The sequence below is a fragment of the Sabethes cyaneus genome, chromosome 3 (assembly GCF_943734655.1).
Source record: "Sabethes cyaneus chromosome 3, idSabCyanKW18_F2, whole genome shotgun sequence".
Lineage (NCBI taxonomy): Eukaryota > Metazoa > Arthropoda > Insecta > Diptera > Culicidae > Sabethes > Sabethes cyaneus.
Window position 1 is genome coordinate 42,271,388 of NC_071355.1, and position 15,610 is coordinate 42,286,997.

At 40.2% G+C, this 15,610-nt stretch overlaps 4 protein-coding genes across 4 annotated transcripts; 3 read left to right on the top strand and 1 right to left on the bottom strand.

Annotated features, from left to right (window-relative positions):
- The first annotated feature begins 2,510 nt into the window (after positions 1–2,510).
- LOC128741659 (uncharacterized) lies at positions 2,511–3,968 on the top strand. The gene is made up of 2 exons (XM_053837615.1): positions 2,511–2,890; positions 2,952–3,968. The coding sequence occupies exons 1-2, from the start codon at positions 2,551–2,553 to the stop codon at positions 3,701–3,703; spliced, it is 1,092 nt and encodes a 363-aa protein (XP_053693590.1). The 5' UTR covers positions 2,511–2,550; the 3' UTR covers positions 3,704–3,968.
- Positions 3,969–6,748: 2,780 nt separating this feature from the next.
- On the top strand, positions 6,749–8,357 carry LOC128739507 (probable proline--tRNA ligase, mitochondrial). The gene is made up of 3 exons (XM_053835001.1): positions 6,749–7,026; positions 7,081–7,335; positions 7,389–8,357. The coding sequence occupies exons 1-3, from the start codon at positions 6,925–6,927 to the stop codon at positions 8,355–8,357; spliced, it is 1,326 nt and encodes a 441-aa protein (XP_053690976.1). The 5' UTR covers positions 6,749–6,924.
- An 18-nt stretch (positions 8,358–8,375) lies between these two features.
- Positions 8,376–9,314, bottom strand: LOC128743511 (protein ARV1). Its single transcript, XM_053840107.1, has 3 exons — positions 9,139–9,314; positions 8,798–9,077; positions 8,376–8,737 (listed from the first exon to the last, which is right to left on the bottom strand). The coding sequence occupies exons 1-3, from the start codon at positions 9,271–9,273 to the stop codon at positions 8,376–8,378; spliced, it is 777 nt and encodes a 258-aa protein (XP_053696082.1). The 5' UTR covers positions 9,274–9,314.
- Positions 9,315–9,814: 500 nt separating this feature from the next.
- LOC128743372 (leucine-rich repeat protein 1) lies at positions 9,815–11,115 on the top strand. Its single transcript, XM_053839929.1, has one exon. It carries the CDS (start codon positions 9,815–9,817, stop codon positions 11,057–11,059), a length of 1,245 nt encoding a protein of 414 aa, XP_053695904.1. The 3' UTR covers positions 11,060–11,115.
- The last annotated feature ends 4,495 nt before the right edge of the window (positions 11,116–15,610 follow it).

The window sequence follows — 15,610 nt, forward strand, 5'->3', positions numbered from 1 at the left end:
TGTGGTGCTAGGAACTATGAGGTCTGTTGTAAAGGTCGAGCCATATTGGCGGACGTGTTCGTAATATTTGAACAGCATTTTTGACATTTCGCTAATCCAGCTTTTTACGAGCCATAATGGCGGACGTTTTCGTAATATTTGTACAACATTTTTGACATTGTAGCAATACATCGCACGCTTTGTTTGCGCGCGTTTACGGCAAAACCAAAGGAACCTGCAGAAAGAAAACATGTGATGTATTACTAAGGCTGTGAACCATTTCGCGAAATTTTTAACTTTTTGGTTAAAATTTGACAGTTCGGTGGTTTTTCGAAAATAACCCTGCTCGGGAGCATGGTTATTTTTAACCAAGTTTTGAGAGCCAATGAGATATGCCAGAGGTGAGGAAAGAGCTTCGATGTGCTTCACTGATTTTTCCTGGAATTTTTTTTCATCGATGTATGGATGTTATTCAACCCGAAATGAAGCGAGATAAATGTTATCCATCAAATAGGAGCAAATGAACACAAAAAATTCATCCAATTCCAACCTGGACTGAATAAATAAATTCGCTGTTATAGAAACATATCTTCATCCTCACCTTATATATGCTCTCATTGAGTACAACAACTATCAATCTGTCAAATATGAAATGGTTCGCATTCTGAACTGATTTTAACCACTCGAGGAGAAATAACCTTCGAACTGTCAAATTTTAACTAAAAAGTTAAAAATTTCGTGAAATGGTTCACAGCCTAAAATGCATGGGCGTAGCGACGGGGGGTTTTTTGGGGGTTCAAACCCCCCCCCCCTCAGAAGAAAATTTGATTTACACTTTCAAGCTTGAAATTTCATAGCCAAGTGTAATGCACAGGAAAATTTACGGGGCTGGTTGTATGATCCTCGACATCGTTGTCAGCAGCTTAGAGCCGGGGTGGTTCGTGCTGTTTTAAGTTCCATTCAATTCGATCTTCCTACCCAGTAAGCTTCGAGGTATGATACTGGTCTAACAAGCCAGTCGTCGTATGTTCGAATCTCGCCTAGGCCCTGATGCTAGAGTCAGTAGGATTTTTGCACTAGCCCCGTAACTGTCCTGTACACTAACAGCTGGCTGCGAAGTCTGTCGTGTAAAAACAGAAGGTCAAGTTTCGATAACGGAATGTAGCACCTAGGCTTTGCTTTGCTTTGCGCATATCGCCTCCAAAATTTACGCACTAAGTAATAATTTAGAGCGATACACTCATATAGGTATTTCAATACGATAAGATTAGGCAATCGACTATTAGGCGCGACCAGCTTCATACAGCTATACAACTTTGTGCTGAAAATCGTAGGTATGTAGCTGCAGCTTGTACTCCGCCAAATGTCGTCCGCAAAGGCGCGTGTGTCCTCCATGAGCATTGTCAAATCCATAAAAACTATTGGTCTAATAGGAGGTTTGTACATTGTCAGGTTAGTCCGGCGGCTTATGCCTCTTGATCTTAGCGTTTTGCGAAGGGCAAAGTAGGTTCGATGTCCTGTTTGAATATGCCGCTGAATCTCCTAGCGGAAAAATTTCTGGCTACGCCCGCCGCCATTATGGCTCGTAAAAAACTGGATACATCGCACGTTTTCTTTCCGTACATTACTTTACGGGAGCTGTCAGCGCAATCTCAATTATTATTGTCAATTGCAAGGAAAATTGTCCAATCAATAAGTGCGCAATCGCTCATAAAAGTGCAATTTTAGCTTAAATCGTTTCGATCTCTTCGGTGCACTTATTGCTTGGAATATAACGAAAAAGTGCGCCGAAGATACCGAAACGATTTAATGTAAAATAGCACTTTTATGAGCGATATCGCACTTTGGATGGTACAATTTTCCTTGCAATTGACAATATATTGTTGATTGCAAGGAAAATTGTACCATCCAAAGTGCGAAATCGCTTATAAAAGTGTTATCCTGCATTAAATCGTTTCGGTTTCTTCGGCGCACTTTTTCGTTACATTCCAAGCAATAAGTGCGCTGAAGACACCGAAACGATTTATTTAAGCCAAAATAGCACCTTTATGAGCGATTCCGCACTTATTGATTGGACACGAGATTGGACAGTCTTCCTTGCAAACAGCAATATTGCTAATTGCAAGGAAAATTTTATCATCCAAAGTGCGCAATCGTTCATAAAAGTGCTATTTTGGCTTAAATCGTTTCGGTCTCTTCGGCGCACTTATTGCTTGGAATGAAACGAAAAAGTGCGCCGAAGACACCGAAACGATTTAATGCTGGATCGCAGTTTTATGAGCGATTTCGCACTTTGGATGGTACAATTTTCCTTGCAATCAGCAATATATGCGGCGAAGACTTCGTGTGCGTGCGGTAAATGTCAGCAATATAAACTGAGTACAATTTAACCTTATTTAAAGTAAAAATAAACGAGCGTGTGATGCCGCTGATGGTTGCGCTTTCGGTTTGATGGCCTCTGTGTGCTTGGCTAGTGTCATATCATACGTAAACAGAACAGACGCCAGGATTTTTGAAAACCGTAAATACGCTTTATTTGCTTTGTTCGTAGCTCGGTGAATTCTTTCCGACATGAATCGTGTCAAAAGGACATGCGTATACAAGGATTGCAACGTAAACAGTCGCAGTGATCCACACCGTACACTGTTCCAATTTCCCAAAGACGAAGAGCGAGCAAAGAAATGGCGTGAGGCTGGTTGTGTCGATCCCATTGAGAACGGCACACCATTCATGTGTGACAAACATTTTTCTCGTATCTATGTATGCTTCAGTTCTCGACGAAAGATACTGCTTAATACCGCAGTTCCTATACCGTACGGTTCTGAGGAAAATGACGAGGCAGAACCGGAACAAGTGCAAAGTTCGTCGTTAGACGTTGATGATATAACGATAGAAGAGCATTTGGATGAAAGTAAATACCTAATGGTTGTACTGGTTTGCGCTTTTAATTAGTATTTTTATTTAACTCTTAGGCTTGATAGAAGTGAGCGAAGGAACTCTTACAGAGATTATCTACGTGGATCAAATGAAAGATGATGAACCTGAGACAAACACTCCCAAACGTAAAGGTTCGCAACACTCCAGCACAACACTGAAAATTGCCAAAATAGAGAAACTCGTAGCTCCAGGAACGTCCACCATGGTTTCTTCATCTACTCCTACTGGTGTAATCCTCAACAGTACTCTAAAAAAGCAATCACCTCCCATGGGTTCGATTCTTCGCAAAGTCAAACTAAAGAAGCGGCCAACAATTGTTCCGTTTGATGCCTGTACTAAGTCCGTTCAAAATATGAAAACAGCTATCGACCCGCTACTGCAAGTCTCGAAAGAACCAGCCGAAACGACCGTCAGTTCTTCACCGGAAAAACAGATCTCTGTCCTAAAATCATCACCAAAACTAACGGTCTCCGGAGCAGCATTCAGTAGCAGGTCTGCCAAATCCAAAATCGTCGAAGAAGATCAACAATCATGCAGTAGCCGTAGCCAGGAACCCAACGTGACAGAGAATAAAAACGAATCGATATACGAGTTCATTTTCAAAGGCGAAGAGTATATTCAAATGCCTAAAGCCATGTACCACGAGGAGCGGAATGAGCTGGTAAACCGGCTGACCCAATCACAAGCGGAAGCTTCTGGGCTGCTGAAAAAGCTAGACTACTATCGCCAAGTGGTAAAAGATCTGAAGGAGTTTTTGGACGCTTTGCAAGAGGAGAAGTACGAGTGAATGCAAAAAACTGTGGGCGGCCACTTCGGTTGCCAGAAGTCTCTTTTCATCGATCAGGTATCCGTTTCTGAGCAATACAGATTTTAAAAACTACCCGATTTTGTCTGAAACAGAAACAGGTAAAAGTTAATCGATTTGATATTTGCTGTAAGTAAATTCATCTAGTGTTAAATCATTCGGTAATGTATCATTTTACAACGAACTTAGTTAACGTGTTTAACCCCAATACACATGATATGACAACAAGCACGTAGCTCGTTTATTTAACCTGGTATAAAGACCAATAAGCTGTGTCCATCTCTTTTTGAACTACTTAGCTGTTAACATGCCCAACACGGGTTAATAAATATATTTACTATAAATGTTTAGCGTTTTAGCTATGATAAAAACAAAATTGCTAATAATTTTATATCATTTTTAAGTTAACACGAATCAATCGACCTTTAACTCTCTTAACTGTTTGGAATTTGAACAGCATTTGCTAAATTTATTGAACTAAAAAGTATTTTTGATTAAACGCAGGGTTGTGATCGTTGCTTTTTGGAATGATGTACATTGTACGAGAGTCAATACGATCGTAGCAATTGGCCCTGCAATTGTCCTGTACTCTTAACAGCTGGCTGCGAAGCAAGTCTGTCGAATAAAAACAGAAGGTCAAGTTTCGATAACGGAATGTAGCACCTAGGCTCTGCTTCGCTTTGCTTTGTACATTGTACGATTGATAGTCAAAAAGTTTACAAGCTTCAGACTTAATCATATTTATTTACTTATCCTGGTGCGATGTCCCATAGGATTTCACCTGCATAACAATTTTCCGCCAACAAACTCGGTCCATGGCTCGACTGTCCCACACTTTCCATGTCTTGTTCAGCTTGGACTAACACGCAGCACACCTTTGCGTCTGGTACCAACCGCATTCGAGACAAATGCCATTTTTGCGGGGTTCTTGACCGGCATTTTGGATACTGGGTTCGCCAAACAGCTGCGTCATCTCGTGGTCCTTCTCCTCCATACACCGTTCTCACATACCCCGTCAAAGATTGTCCAAAGTACACAACGTTCAAAAACGGTCAGTGCTTTCAAGTCAATGACGAGCACTGCCCACGTTTCGCGCCTGTAGAGGACTACCGGTCTTATTAGCGATTTGTACACCATACATTTAGTACTTAGGTGAAGCTTACTACACCATAGGATCTTGTGGAATGCGTAGTAAGCATGACTTCGGCCAAGAATATGAAAAAATTCATCCAGCGCCTCGTACTCGTTCCTATGAGCTACCACATTATTGTCTATGCGGGGTCGATCGCGCTCGGTACCTCCTGCTAACAATTCCTTGGTTTTAAACGTATTCACCACTATTTCAACCTTCACTGCTTCGCGTTCCAGCTTGGTAAACTGCTCAGCAACCACTTGGAGCGTCCTGGCGACAATGTCCACGTCGTCAGCGAAACAGGTAAATTGGCGAGAATTATTGAAGATCGTGCCACATGTTAAAACCCGCAGGTTTCATAGCATCTTCTAGTGTGATGTTGAATAGGAGGCAGGAAACACCATCGCCTTATAGAAGTCCTCTGCTTGTTTTAATCGGCATGATAACGCGCCCGATATCCTCACACAGTAGTGTGCCATCCATCGTGGCCTTTTAGCTTCCGGCGAAAGCCCTTTTCGGTCATAATTTTGTATAACTTTTCACGGTCGAAGGTATCGTACGCAGCCTTGAAATCTATGAATAGGTGTTGCGTAGAGAGTTGGTATCCGCGACACTTTTGGGCGATCAGTCGCAACACACCAGATTTGGTCAGTGGTCGATCGCCCGTCCACAAAATCGGTTTGATAATTTCTCACGAATTTACTTGCTAGCGGCGAAAGATAATCTGAGAAAGTACTTTGTAGGCGGCATTGAGAATTGTGATCGCTCGATAGTTTTCACATCCCAACTTGTCGCCCTTTTATATTGGACTGCTTGATGGCTTCGATCACTTCATCTATTGCGGGAGTCGACACATCGCCATCATCAACCGTACTGATGTAGTCATTCCCTTGGTATTCCGTCCCCGCGTCATTTAGCACCTTTAGATCACCTCCGACAAGATCCCTCTGTCTTTATCCCGACATGTTGCGGCTCGCGGCACAAATTTACTTTTTTCCTGAAAATGATACAGCTGTTCCACGTCCTTGCACTCCATTTCTTCCAGGCGGCGCTTCTTATTCCGGAAAAAATCGGGGTTTCTGTCTATATCGTTCCTCGTTTTGACGGGTGCATTACTGCACCCGTGCTGCGTTTTTCCTCGTCTAACATCATCTGACATCCTCGTCGAACCAATCGTTAGTCAGTCAACTCTTTTTAGTGAACCAAAAATCCCTTTCGCTGCGCTGTTAATGGCTGCTTTAACGTTATCCCAGCAGTCCTCAAGAGGGGCTTCGCTCTCGCTCATCCGGTAGCATTGCCTCGAGGTTTGGCGCGTACTCAGTAGTGGCCATCACAGTACCTATAGTAGAGATGGTCGTCGGGTAGCGGAAAATTTACCCGAAACCCGCCCCGTACCCGCCGGTAGTCAAATTTTTACTCCTGACCATTTCTAGTACCGTTAAATCGGCGCTGACGCAGCTTCTGTTTGGCCCTTTCCTGCAGCCTTTGTACACGAGCGTATGCACGCGCGAAAGAAAAGTACCCAAGTGAAAAAGATGTCGTCCACAATCTTTAATTTCTGTGGATAACATTTTGTTTGCACTTTCGAGTGAAGTGAAATGCATCTTTCGTGTTGGTGAAAAAAGAACTCTATATACAGGGTTTTACCTATACTATCATTTTGAGCTAGGTTTTGAGTATCTCAGAAATCAATGATTCGTGCACGGATTCGTACTTATTTAAAAAAAAAAACCTTGAAAACACAACCTTCAAAAAAACTTTGCAGTGATAATTTTCGATCGGCCGGTCTATATTATTACAACATTTATATTGAATTAGGAAGTGAATCACGCCGGTTTAACAAAGTTTGTTTATGTTTATGGCAGTGGTATTTAATAGTAACTTAACAGTTAGTGCACTATTTGCTACCTACTACTGCTACTAGAAGCAAGGTTTATTTCTTTCATACATCTTGGTGCAATTTCGGCATTTAAACATTATAATTGGATTGGTTGGCAAGAATTTCTAAACAGCAAATTAATATTTTAAGCAGTATTTTGTCAACTGAGTCTATTGCAATAATTCGCCTGTAATGCCTGCGATGCATAGGTTATCAAAGATATTCCAACCGGTCTTGGTGGTGCCGAAAAATGCCGTTATCAAGCATCAGGATGTTACATCGAAAAGTCAACGGGTAACAGATTTTGTTTCATCGTCCCTTTGAAGTAATAATCTCCTCCGTTTTCAGCTGATGGTCGAACAGGGACTAATCCGACAGGCAGGTAATGGCACATTCTACATCCTTCCAATGCTGCAAAGATCGCTCCAGAAGACGATTGCACTAGTGGATTCTCATATGCAGCGGTATGCGGAAGCGGAGAAACTTACACTGCCAACGCTGATGTCCGCCGATCTTTGGCGCAAAAGTGGACGGCTCGATTCGGCTGGGCCAGAACTTATGAAAACGATCGATCGTCACGAAAAGGTGCAAATCTTGGGACCGGTAAGTGGAAACAATTTATTGGAAAATTAAATTTAAATTTCGGTTATTCTTAGACTCATGAGGAAAGCGTCACCGCACTGCTTGCTGCTATTTCACCGGTGTCCTATCGTCAATTTCCGTTACGCGTGTATCAAATAACAACGAAGTTTAGAGACGAAATGAAACCTCGCTTCGGGTTGATGCGGGCGAAAGAATTTTTGATGAAAGATATGTACACGTTTGACGTTGGCACAAAGGAAGCGCATGAAACTTATGAGCTGGTTAACGAAGCTTATCGGAGATTTTTCGATGCTTTGGGAGTGCCTTATGTGAAGGTAAGTGGTGATTCTGGACTTATGGGCGGTTCCATTTCGCACGAGTATCATTTTCTCAGCGAAGTTGGGGAAGATCAGTTGGTACATTGTAATGCTTGTGGAATGAGTTTCAATCAGGAAAAACTTACTTCCAAAAGTAAATGTGAACAGTGCCATAGTGAAAGCATAGCCAGGCAAACTGGTATTGAGATAGCCCATGCATTTATTTTAGAGGACAAGTATAGCAAAGCTTTGGGAGCAAAGTACTTGAATCAAACCGGTAAACCGGCAGTTCTTCAGATGGGTTGCTATGGGATTGGAATTACTCGGTTGATCGCAGCAAGCATTGAGGTATTGTCCAGCGAACAAGACATACGTTGGCCGCTTCCGATAGCTCCATTTAAAGTTTGTCTAATTCCTCCGAAAAAGGGAAGTAAGGAAGAGCCGGGCGCTGGACCGTGGTTAGAAAAGATGCTAGATGAAATGGACCGGTTACCTGCGCTCCGATCGGACGTAGTTGTAGATGATCGAACCAGTTTGACCATTGGTAAAAGACTGATGGATGCTCGAAAAACTGGGTTTCCGGTTGTTGTTGTTATTAGTTCTAAGGCCACTAATGTAGGGAATGAATTGTTCGAGGTATTCAATATGCAGCAGGGAACTCAGGTTGTTTTAGGATTTAATGAGACGTTATCGGAAGTTAAAAGGATTTGTGATAGTCATACTTAACAAGAAACAATTCTAGTTTTACATAAAGGTTTTTAACAGTACACTAATTTGTGTTAGAAAAAAAGTTTTTATGATAAACGCTAACAGTACGATGACAGCCGATTTTTTCCGGGAGCAGTTGCGTGTAATCACCGAGTGGATTTGAGTGAGTGAGATCACAAAATAGGCAACCACTAGCGAAATGTGGATGGCCATACTCGATTCGGATACGTTCTGTTTCCAGATAATGATTGGAATAAAAAAGAACTTGCCGATACTCGCTAGGATTACGCCGTGTAGCAAAACTGTCCGGTAACACTTGTCGCTGTCGTTCGAAACCGCGCTGGATCGGTTTAAGATTTTTGTCAGCATGTACAGAAATGTGTACAGTAGAATCGTTCCTGTGAAATTTATGTCAAATAACGTAGGTCAAAAGCTTTGTAACCTTGAGAAGCACTCACCAATTAAAATATGCACCGATGACACGTAGAATCCCTTTTCTGCTAGGAAAGGATCAGCCTGATCCGATCGGTACCTTACATTGGTAAACCGACTGAACGCCTCCGTCCAAAGGCAGTACGCTTCGAGCAGAACAAGAATAATGCCGATCTTCCATAGGTTCTTGCAGTCGGAATTGTACAGTATGTGTCTGTAGGCCGGTTTGGCTAACAGGACGAGATCAATAAGGATTATCAACACCTCAAACTCTATGTATTTATCGGCTGGATTGTTACATTTGGTCTACATTTAAAAGATTGTGGTCATTAGTAACTATTGGTTTCTGTGTTTATACATTACTTACGCATTCAGTAATTTTTAATACCGTCGGGCTGATTTTTCGGTAAAGCTCCGTGACGGAACCACCACAGTTGATGCAAACAAGTTGCCTATTATTGGTTCTCTGCATGGTAGTAAAGTATCCATGAAATATTTTCATAGTTTGATAATTAATCAAAGTTTTTTTCCTCAAATTGAAAATAAGAAGAATAAATTTACACTTTTACAGCTGATTTTGTTTACTTTTGCTTTTTTTGTTTGCGACATATTTATGTTTTGATCAGGACTGCCAGATTCACTTCAGGGACTGATTATTAAATGGATTAAATCGATTAAATGCCTTGATAAATAAAAGTTTTCGATGTTTAGGTTATCAGTTTGTGCAAATGCCTTTTTTCTTTTATTTTTATTTAAAAAAAAGTTACAAATGAAATTGATAATGTTTCGATTAGATAGCAAATTAGTTTTTTTTTAATTATAGAAAATATCTGTCCAATTGGCATCTCCGACCATGTTGGTGAAGAGTGTAGAAAGGGTGGAAAGGCAGTGAACATAGCCGAAAATTTGCCCGGGAATAATTTCTGAAATTTGCGTAAAATAAATAATTACTCTGCAATAAGACCATTAAAATAAGACATGTTGTTTGGGTTGTTTGTGCTGCGGAACGAAGAAAACAAAATAGTGAAGTGCCACAACCCACAATGAAGCTAATATGCGAAACGTGCGTGATTAGCCGAGCGGTGCCGTCTACTAAGCGAGTGTTTCAAAAAACTGTTCTGGCTATCGGTAAGAACGTTGACAAAAAATCCGAGGAAACGGTCATCATGCTGATAACGAATGCCAATAAGGCAGGTACGAAGTACAATATCAAAAAGAATATTAGCAAAATTTTTACGCGCTTCCTATCGGAAGGAAAGGTTACCATCTCGTTTCGCATTCCGGAGCATGACGTCCAAGTAAAAAGCGAGGTTGTTCAACTGACCGGATTTCTGAAAGTGCTCAAGTCAGTACTAACTGGAGAACAGGCAACCGGCGATGGAAGTTCGGTGCCGGTGAAATTACCCTGCCTTACAGTGGCGAACAAGAAAACTTCAGTTTTATCCTCCGCGAAAGTACTCGCCACGAAATGTGTAATCAAAAGCAGGGGAGATTACCCACTGAAAGGATTCTCCCGCAATCTTGTGAGTTTAACGATTTCGGATATCAAGCTGTCACGTTTTGATCCGCAAATTCTTTTGCTGAAAAACCTACGCTCTCTTAATTTGACAAACAATTGCTTAGAAAGACTGCCTAGCGCACTCGGTCAGCTAAGGCTTAGCGATCTGGACATATCGGGAAACGCACTTCAAAACGACAAATGGGAGTGGCTGACGAACCCTGCCATCCAATCCAGCCTTCAAAGTCTGCGCATTGCCCAGAATAACTTAACATATTTCCCAATCAATCTCATATACACACGTGCGCTCGTCAAAGTCGACCTACAGTCGAATCACATCCAAAAGCTACCGTTTGCCGTATGGAAAATGTCCCAGCTACGTTTCCTCAATTTGTCAAAAAACCAAATAACTGCCGTGCCAGAATCCATGAGCCGTATGAAACTGGACCAAGTGGATCTGTCGGAAAATAAACTCGCAACCGATTCACTGACGGTGCCGGATCTGAGAATCGCGGACGTGCGCGGTCAAGTTCCAGCCCTGTGGGAAATGGCTGCTCGAGTCGTCGTGGCCCGTAAGATATATTACACAACGGGAATGATTCCATTCTTGCTGGTTGAGATTATGAACCGGACGCCGATCTGCGGATGTGGATTGCTCTGTTTTACCTCCAAAGTTTACGAACGAGCCAAGGTGATAAAGCTGAACTGCCAGCATTTGATTTTGAACAGCAATCACGTTCTTTACGCCGATAGCGTGTTTTGCAGTCAACGGTGCAGTGCGAGGCAGTAGAAGGAAGTGTTCACTTTTTTATGTTATTTATGTGTAATTTTTCCAATTTTATTTAAAAATCGAAAGTAATATTAAAATCTAATTAATTTAGGAGATATATTATACAACAGTTGTTATTTTTAGCTTATTATCGATTTAAATGATTCCATGCTCTTCAACATGGCTGCATGTGCAGTTTCGAAATTAGCCAGTTTCTTACTTAGTTCCTTAATATGTTCCTCATTCTGTTTTAATATTTTGACTAGTTCTAACCGGGTATGGCTGGCGTACTCGGGATAAAATTCATCAGCAGTTTCTCGTTCCCAGTTCTCTTCTTCGCTCAGAATTACAACGTCTCTAGTTTGGGTTGCCACTGTTTGTACTTTATTTGTTAGTATTTCTATGCTGTCCAGCCGAATTTTTGGCTTTTTACCATTGTCCTCATCCTTTAAATAGGTTGGTTTTGGGCGTTTAGTTCCCCTTCTAGAAACTCGTTTATCAAATTTCTCCTCTGGTTCGTTTTCAACCGATGATGATTCCGTCATTTCTCTAAGCGATTGTTCATCATCTATATAGACAATCATGTTCGTCTCATTTTGGTCATCGTCGGTTTCGTCGAGTGCTTCAATTTTGTCATCCACCACGTCCTCGATACTGTTTGATCTGGTAGGACTACTCTTATTTGCAACAATTGTAATCTCGTTTTGTTTTTGGATTACAATTTCTGTACTATTGCCACTGCTGGACGTACTAGGTTGGTTTATAGTCGGTACATCATAAAACCCTCCTTTGTTGATAATTGCCACCCTCGGAACGGCTACCGAATTAAGCATCCTAGAGTTTGCGTTTCGATAATCGGAAGCTTGGAAATGCAGCGTACAAACGACAAATCGCCGCAGCAAACAGGTTGGATCCATGCTGGTTAGATGCAGTGCTTCTCGCCACTGCTTGAAGGCGTCCTGTCGCTTTGGGAATCGATGGCACAGAATCGTTGCATCACTGTTGCTGCATCCCAATACGGCACAGTTTCGAACCATGGCATTGGCAATTATTTACGCTCCCTTCTTCTTCTTCTTCTTTCTCTGCGTGGAACTGCGTTTTTGACAGCTCCGGTAGGGCTCAGTAACGATGACTATATAGCCCTGTGGTTTTCTATTCTTACGAAGCATTTTTCGTTTTGCGGGAGCATTAATAAACCATTGATGTTGAGTACCTTGTTTAACACCCGATACTTTGAGCAGTTTGCTTACTACCTGATGAGGTTTTATTTGAGAGAGCTAAAGTTAATCCTTTATAGTATTTAAACTTCGATTTAGATGTCCATCTTAGTTTCGTTTAAAAACTCACAGATTTCCGTGAAGTAGTTCAAATTTTTTGTGTTAAAAAGTTCAGTTAAGGTTTTAAATCTGCAATCAAATGTATATTTAGCGCGAATCGGCCCGAATCTGCTACAGTGCAGCACTATGTGTTCGCCGTTTTCCGGTTCATTGCAGGTTTCACAGTTTTCATCGTCGGTAATACGCATTTTGGCTTTCCAGTATTTTGACCAGTCGTGCCCGGTGAGCAACCTGTTCAACAACCTAGTTTGTTGATTATTTAAATTTTTGTGGAAAAACCATGATTCTTTTTCTATAGTATTTTGAAATTTATAGAAGGTCTGTCCCTTTGTCGCGGAATATTCTCGATACCAGTCATTTGTTTTGTCATACATTTTTCGTTTGAATATATCGTAAGCATCGTATAATAAAATGCTGTTTGATATGGTTCTAGTTTCAGTTACACCAAGTTTAGCTAGTTTGTCTGCAACTTCGTTCCCTAAAATATTGACATGACTTGGTACCCATTGAATAGTTGTTTTCAAAACACAAGCCTTTGTGATTATTTGTTTGATTAACATTGGAATTAGATTACTTTGTAAACCGGTTTTTAAAATCTGACAGGCCGATTTTGAATCCGTATAAATCACGGCATTTGAGATTTGGCTTAGTTCTAGTAATTGGAGGGCTGTATCTATTGCGATTATTTCTGCTGTAGTAATACACGTTTCGTTATCTAGTTTGTATGAATATCTCTGCTTATTATAAGCATTGAATATTCCTATTCCACAACCATTAGTGTCTTTAGACGCATCTGTAAACACTGCTGGTCGGTTATAGTATTTACCACGTATTAGTCCTAAAGCTGCCTGCCTCAATTCAACCGGATTTGTGTTGTTTTTCGACGTAGTCACATTTGGTAATTGTGTTTTAATTTCAACTTGGCAGGAGTTTTTGCCCATTTCAACTAACGGCGAAATCTTATCAAAAGTGGAGATCTCTTCTAAGTACACGGACTCTAAGTACGTGACCTGGTCTGTGACATTTTGTTCTCTAATCGTTATCAACTGTTTAGCTATTATATTTTGGTTACATATGTACCTGGCTATTTCTTTACAAGCAACGAAGTGGTGTCTAATTTCTAGCGGTTCTGTTGCTGCTATTGCTAACAATGAATTGATTGGCGTAGTCTTAGTACATCCTGTAATTTTACGTAAGCATTGATTATTTATCGTTTTAAGTATTTGTTTATTGGTTTTAGATGCATTGTTGTAAATCGGTGACCCATATTCTATTACACTTCGGAATATTGCTAAGTATATTTTTATCAAAGTCTCCGGGTGAGCGCCGAGTTTTACGCCACTTATGACTTTTATCATATTTAATCGATCTATTATTTTCTGTTTTATGTTTTTAATGTTGATACCGAAACTTAGGAATCGGTCTAGGATTATGCCTAAATACATATGACATTTTACTGTTTCTATGTCTTCACCGTTAACTTTAACCGATAGAATGTTATTGCTGTTTTGGAACAAGATTATCTTTGTTTTTTGGGGGTTAACACTGAAGTTCAGTTCGGCGAGCTCGTTTGTCAAAATGTCTGCTTTTTCTTGAAGCTTTCGATTTAATGCTTCAAGCGTTTTTGCTTTAACTATGAGGCCGAAATCATCTGCATACTGTACTAGTATAGTATCATCACTTGAAATCTTATGCAGAGTGGCTGTATACATATTGAATAAAGTTGGAGATAATACATCCCCTTGTGGCAAACCGTTTGATACCAAACGCGACAAGGTATTATCATTGGTTTCAAATATTATTTTTCTATTTCTAAGAAATTGAACGATCCACAAGGTAATTTCCTCAGGAACCCGGGCATGGTGTAAAACCCATTCTAGTATATCTGTTCTAACGGCATTGAAAGCGTTAGAGAGATCTAGGAAGAGTATTGCTGTTAACATTTTTTCTCTTTTATTACTTTTAATTGCGTTTATGACGAAATTTGTACATGAGATAGTTGAGCTACCCTTACGAAAGCCAAAAGATGTGTCCGGTATCAAATTATGGTCATTTAAATGTTGTGTTAGTTTGTCTAATACTGCTGAATTCATTATTTTAGTTAGTGTAGGAACTAATGACACAGGTCTTTTACCGTCAATAGAAGCTTGATCTTTATTCGGTTTCGGTAACGCAACTACTTTGATCGTTTTTAGAGACAATGGGAGGTGGCATTCCTTCCATATTATATTCAATAGTTTTATTATTCCGACTTTGATTTCAGGTTTTAATTCTTTGAGTAATGTATATGAGATCTTATCATTACCAGGGGCACTGTTTTTCTTTTTCCTACAAATTATGCTATTAAATTTTTCAAAATTTAATAGGTCGTAATTTATTCTAAAACGCGACGCGGAGTTGTAGTACGGTTCATGTGGACCGAAATGCTTGGCGAGGAAGGTTTCAGCCAAGTCCGGATCCTCTTGTAAGAGATTGTTAGTTTGAATTCTTTTTCGTTTGCCAGTCAACTTTCCAATTTTGAGCCACAATTCATTGGAGCTCATAAGAGGGTTAATTTCTTGTACAAAAGTTTGGAAACTATTACTTTTTGCTTCTTTTTTAATTTTATTAAATATTGCTTGTTTTTTCTTGAATAGGATAAGATTTTCTATCGATGAACATTTGTTAAAGGTACTACGAGCTTTTTTCTTTTCATCCCACGCTTTGGAGAGCTCTTCCGACCACCAATGCTTAGGGGTGCGCCTGTTTTTTATCCTGTTTTTATGGTGAATATCAGAAACTTGTTTTTGAAAATTCTCGATATCTGTAATGTCTCCCGCATCTAACTGATTTAAATCCTCTTTGATTTTTTTGTAATTATACGTAAATTGGGGTCTTTCTGCTACCGTTTTAGTAAATTCTATTTCTATTAACAAGTGATGGCTCCCAATACTATCATTCAGAGTTTTCCACGTAAACTCATTGAACAAGTTTGGTGTACAAAGTGTAAGGTCTATTGCTGTATTTTTTTTGTTAAATTGGATCGGCACAAAGGTTTTTGATCCATCATTAAGTAATATAATGTTATGATCATTTATTAAGTTCATGATTATTTTGCCCTTTACGTCGTTGAAGTCATTACCCCATGCTATGTGATGAGAGTTGAAGTCTCCCGCGATAAGAACTCTATCGAATTGTCTCAAAAAACATAATAGATTATTCATATCCAATTCTAAGTCGGTTTTGGTAATTGAGG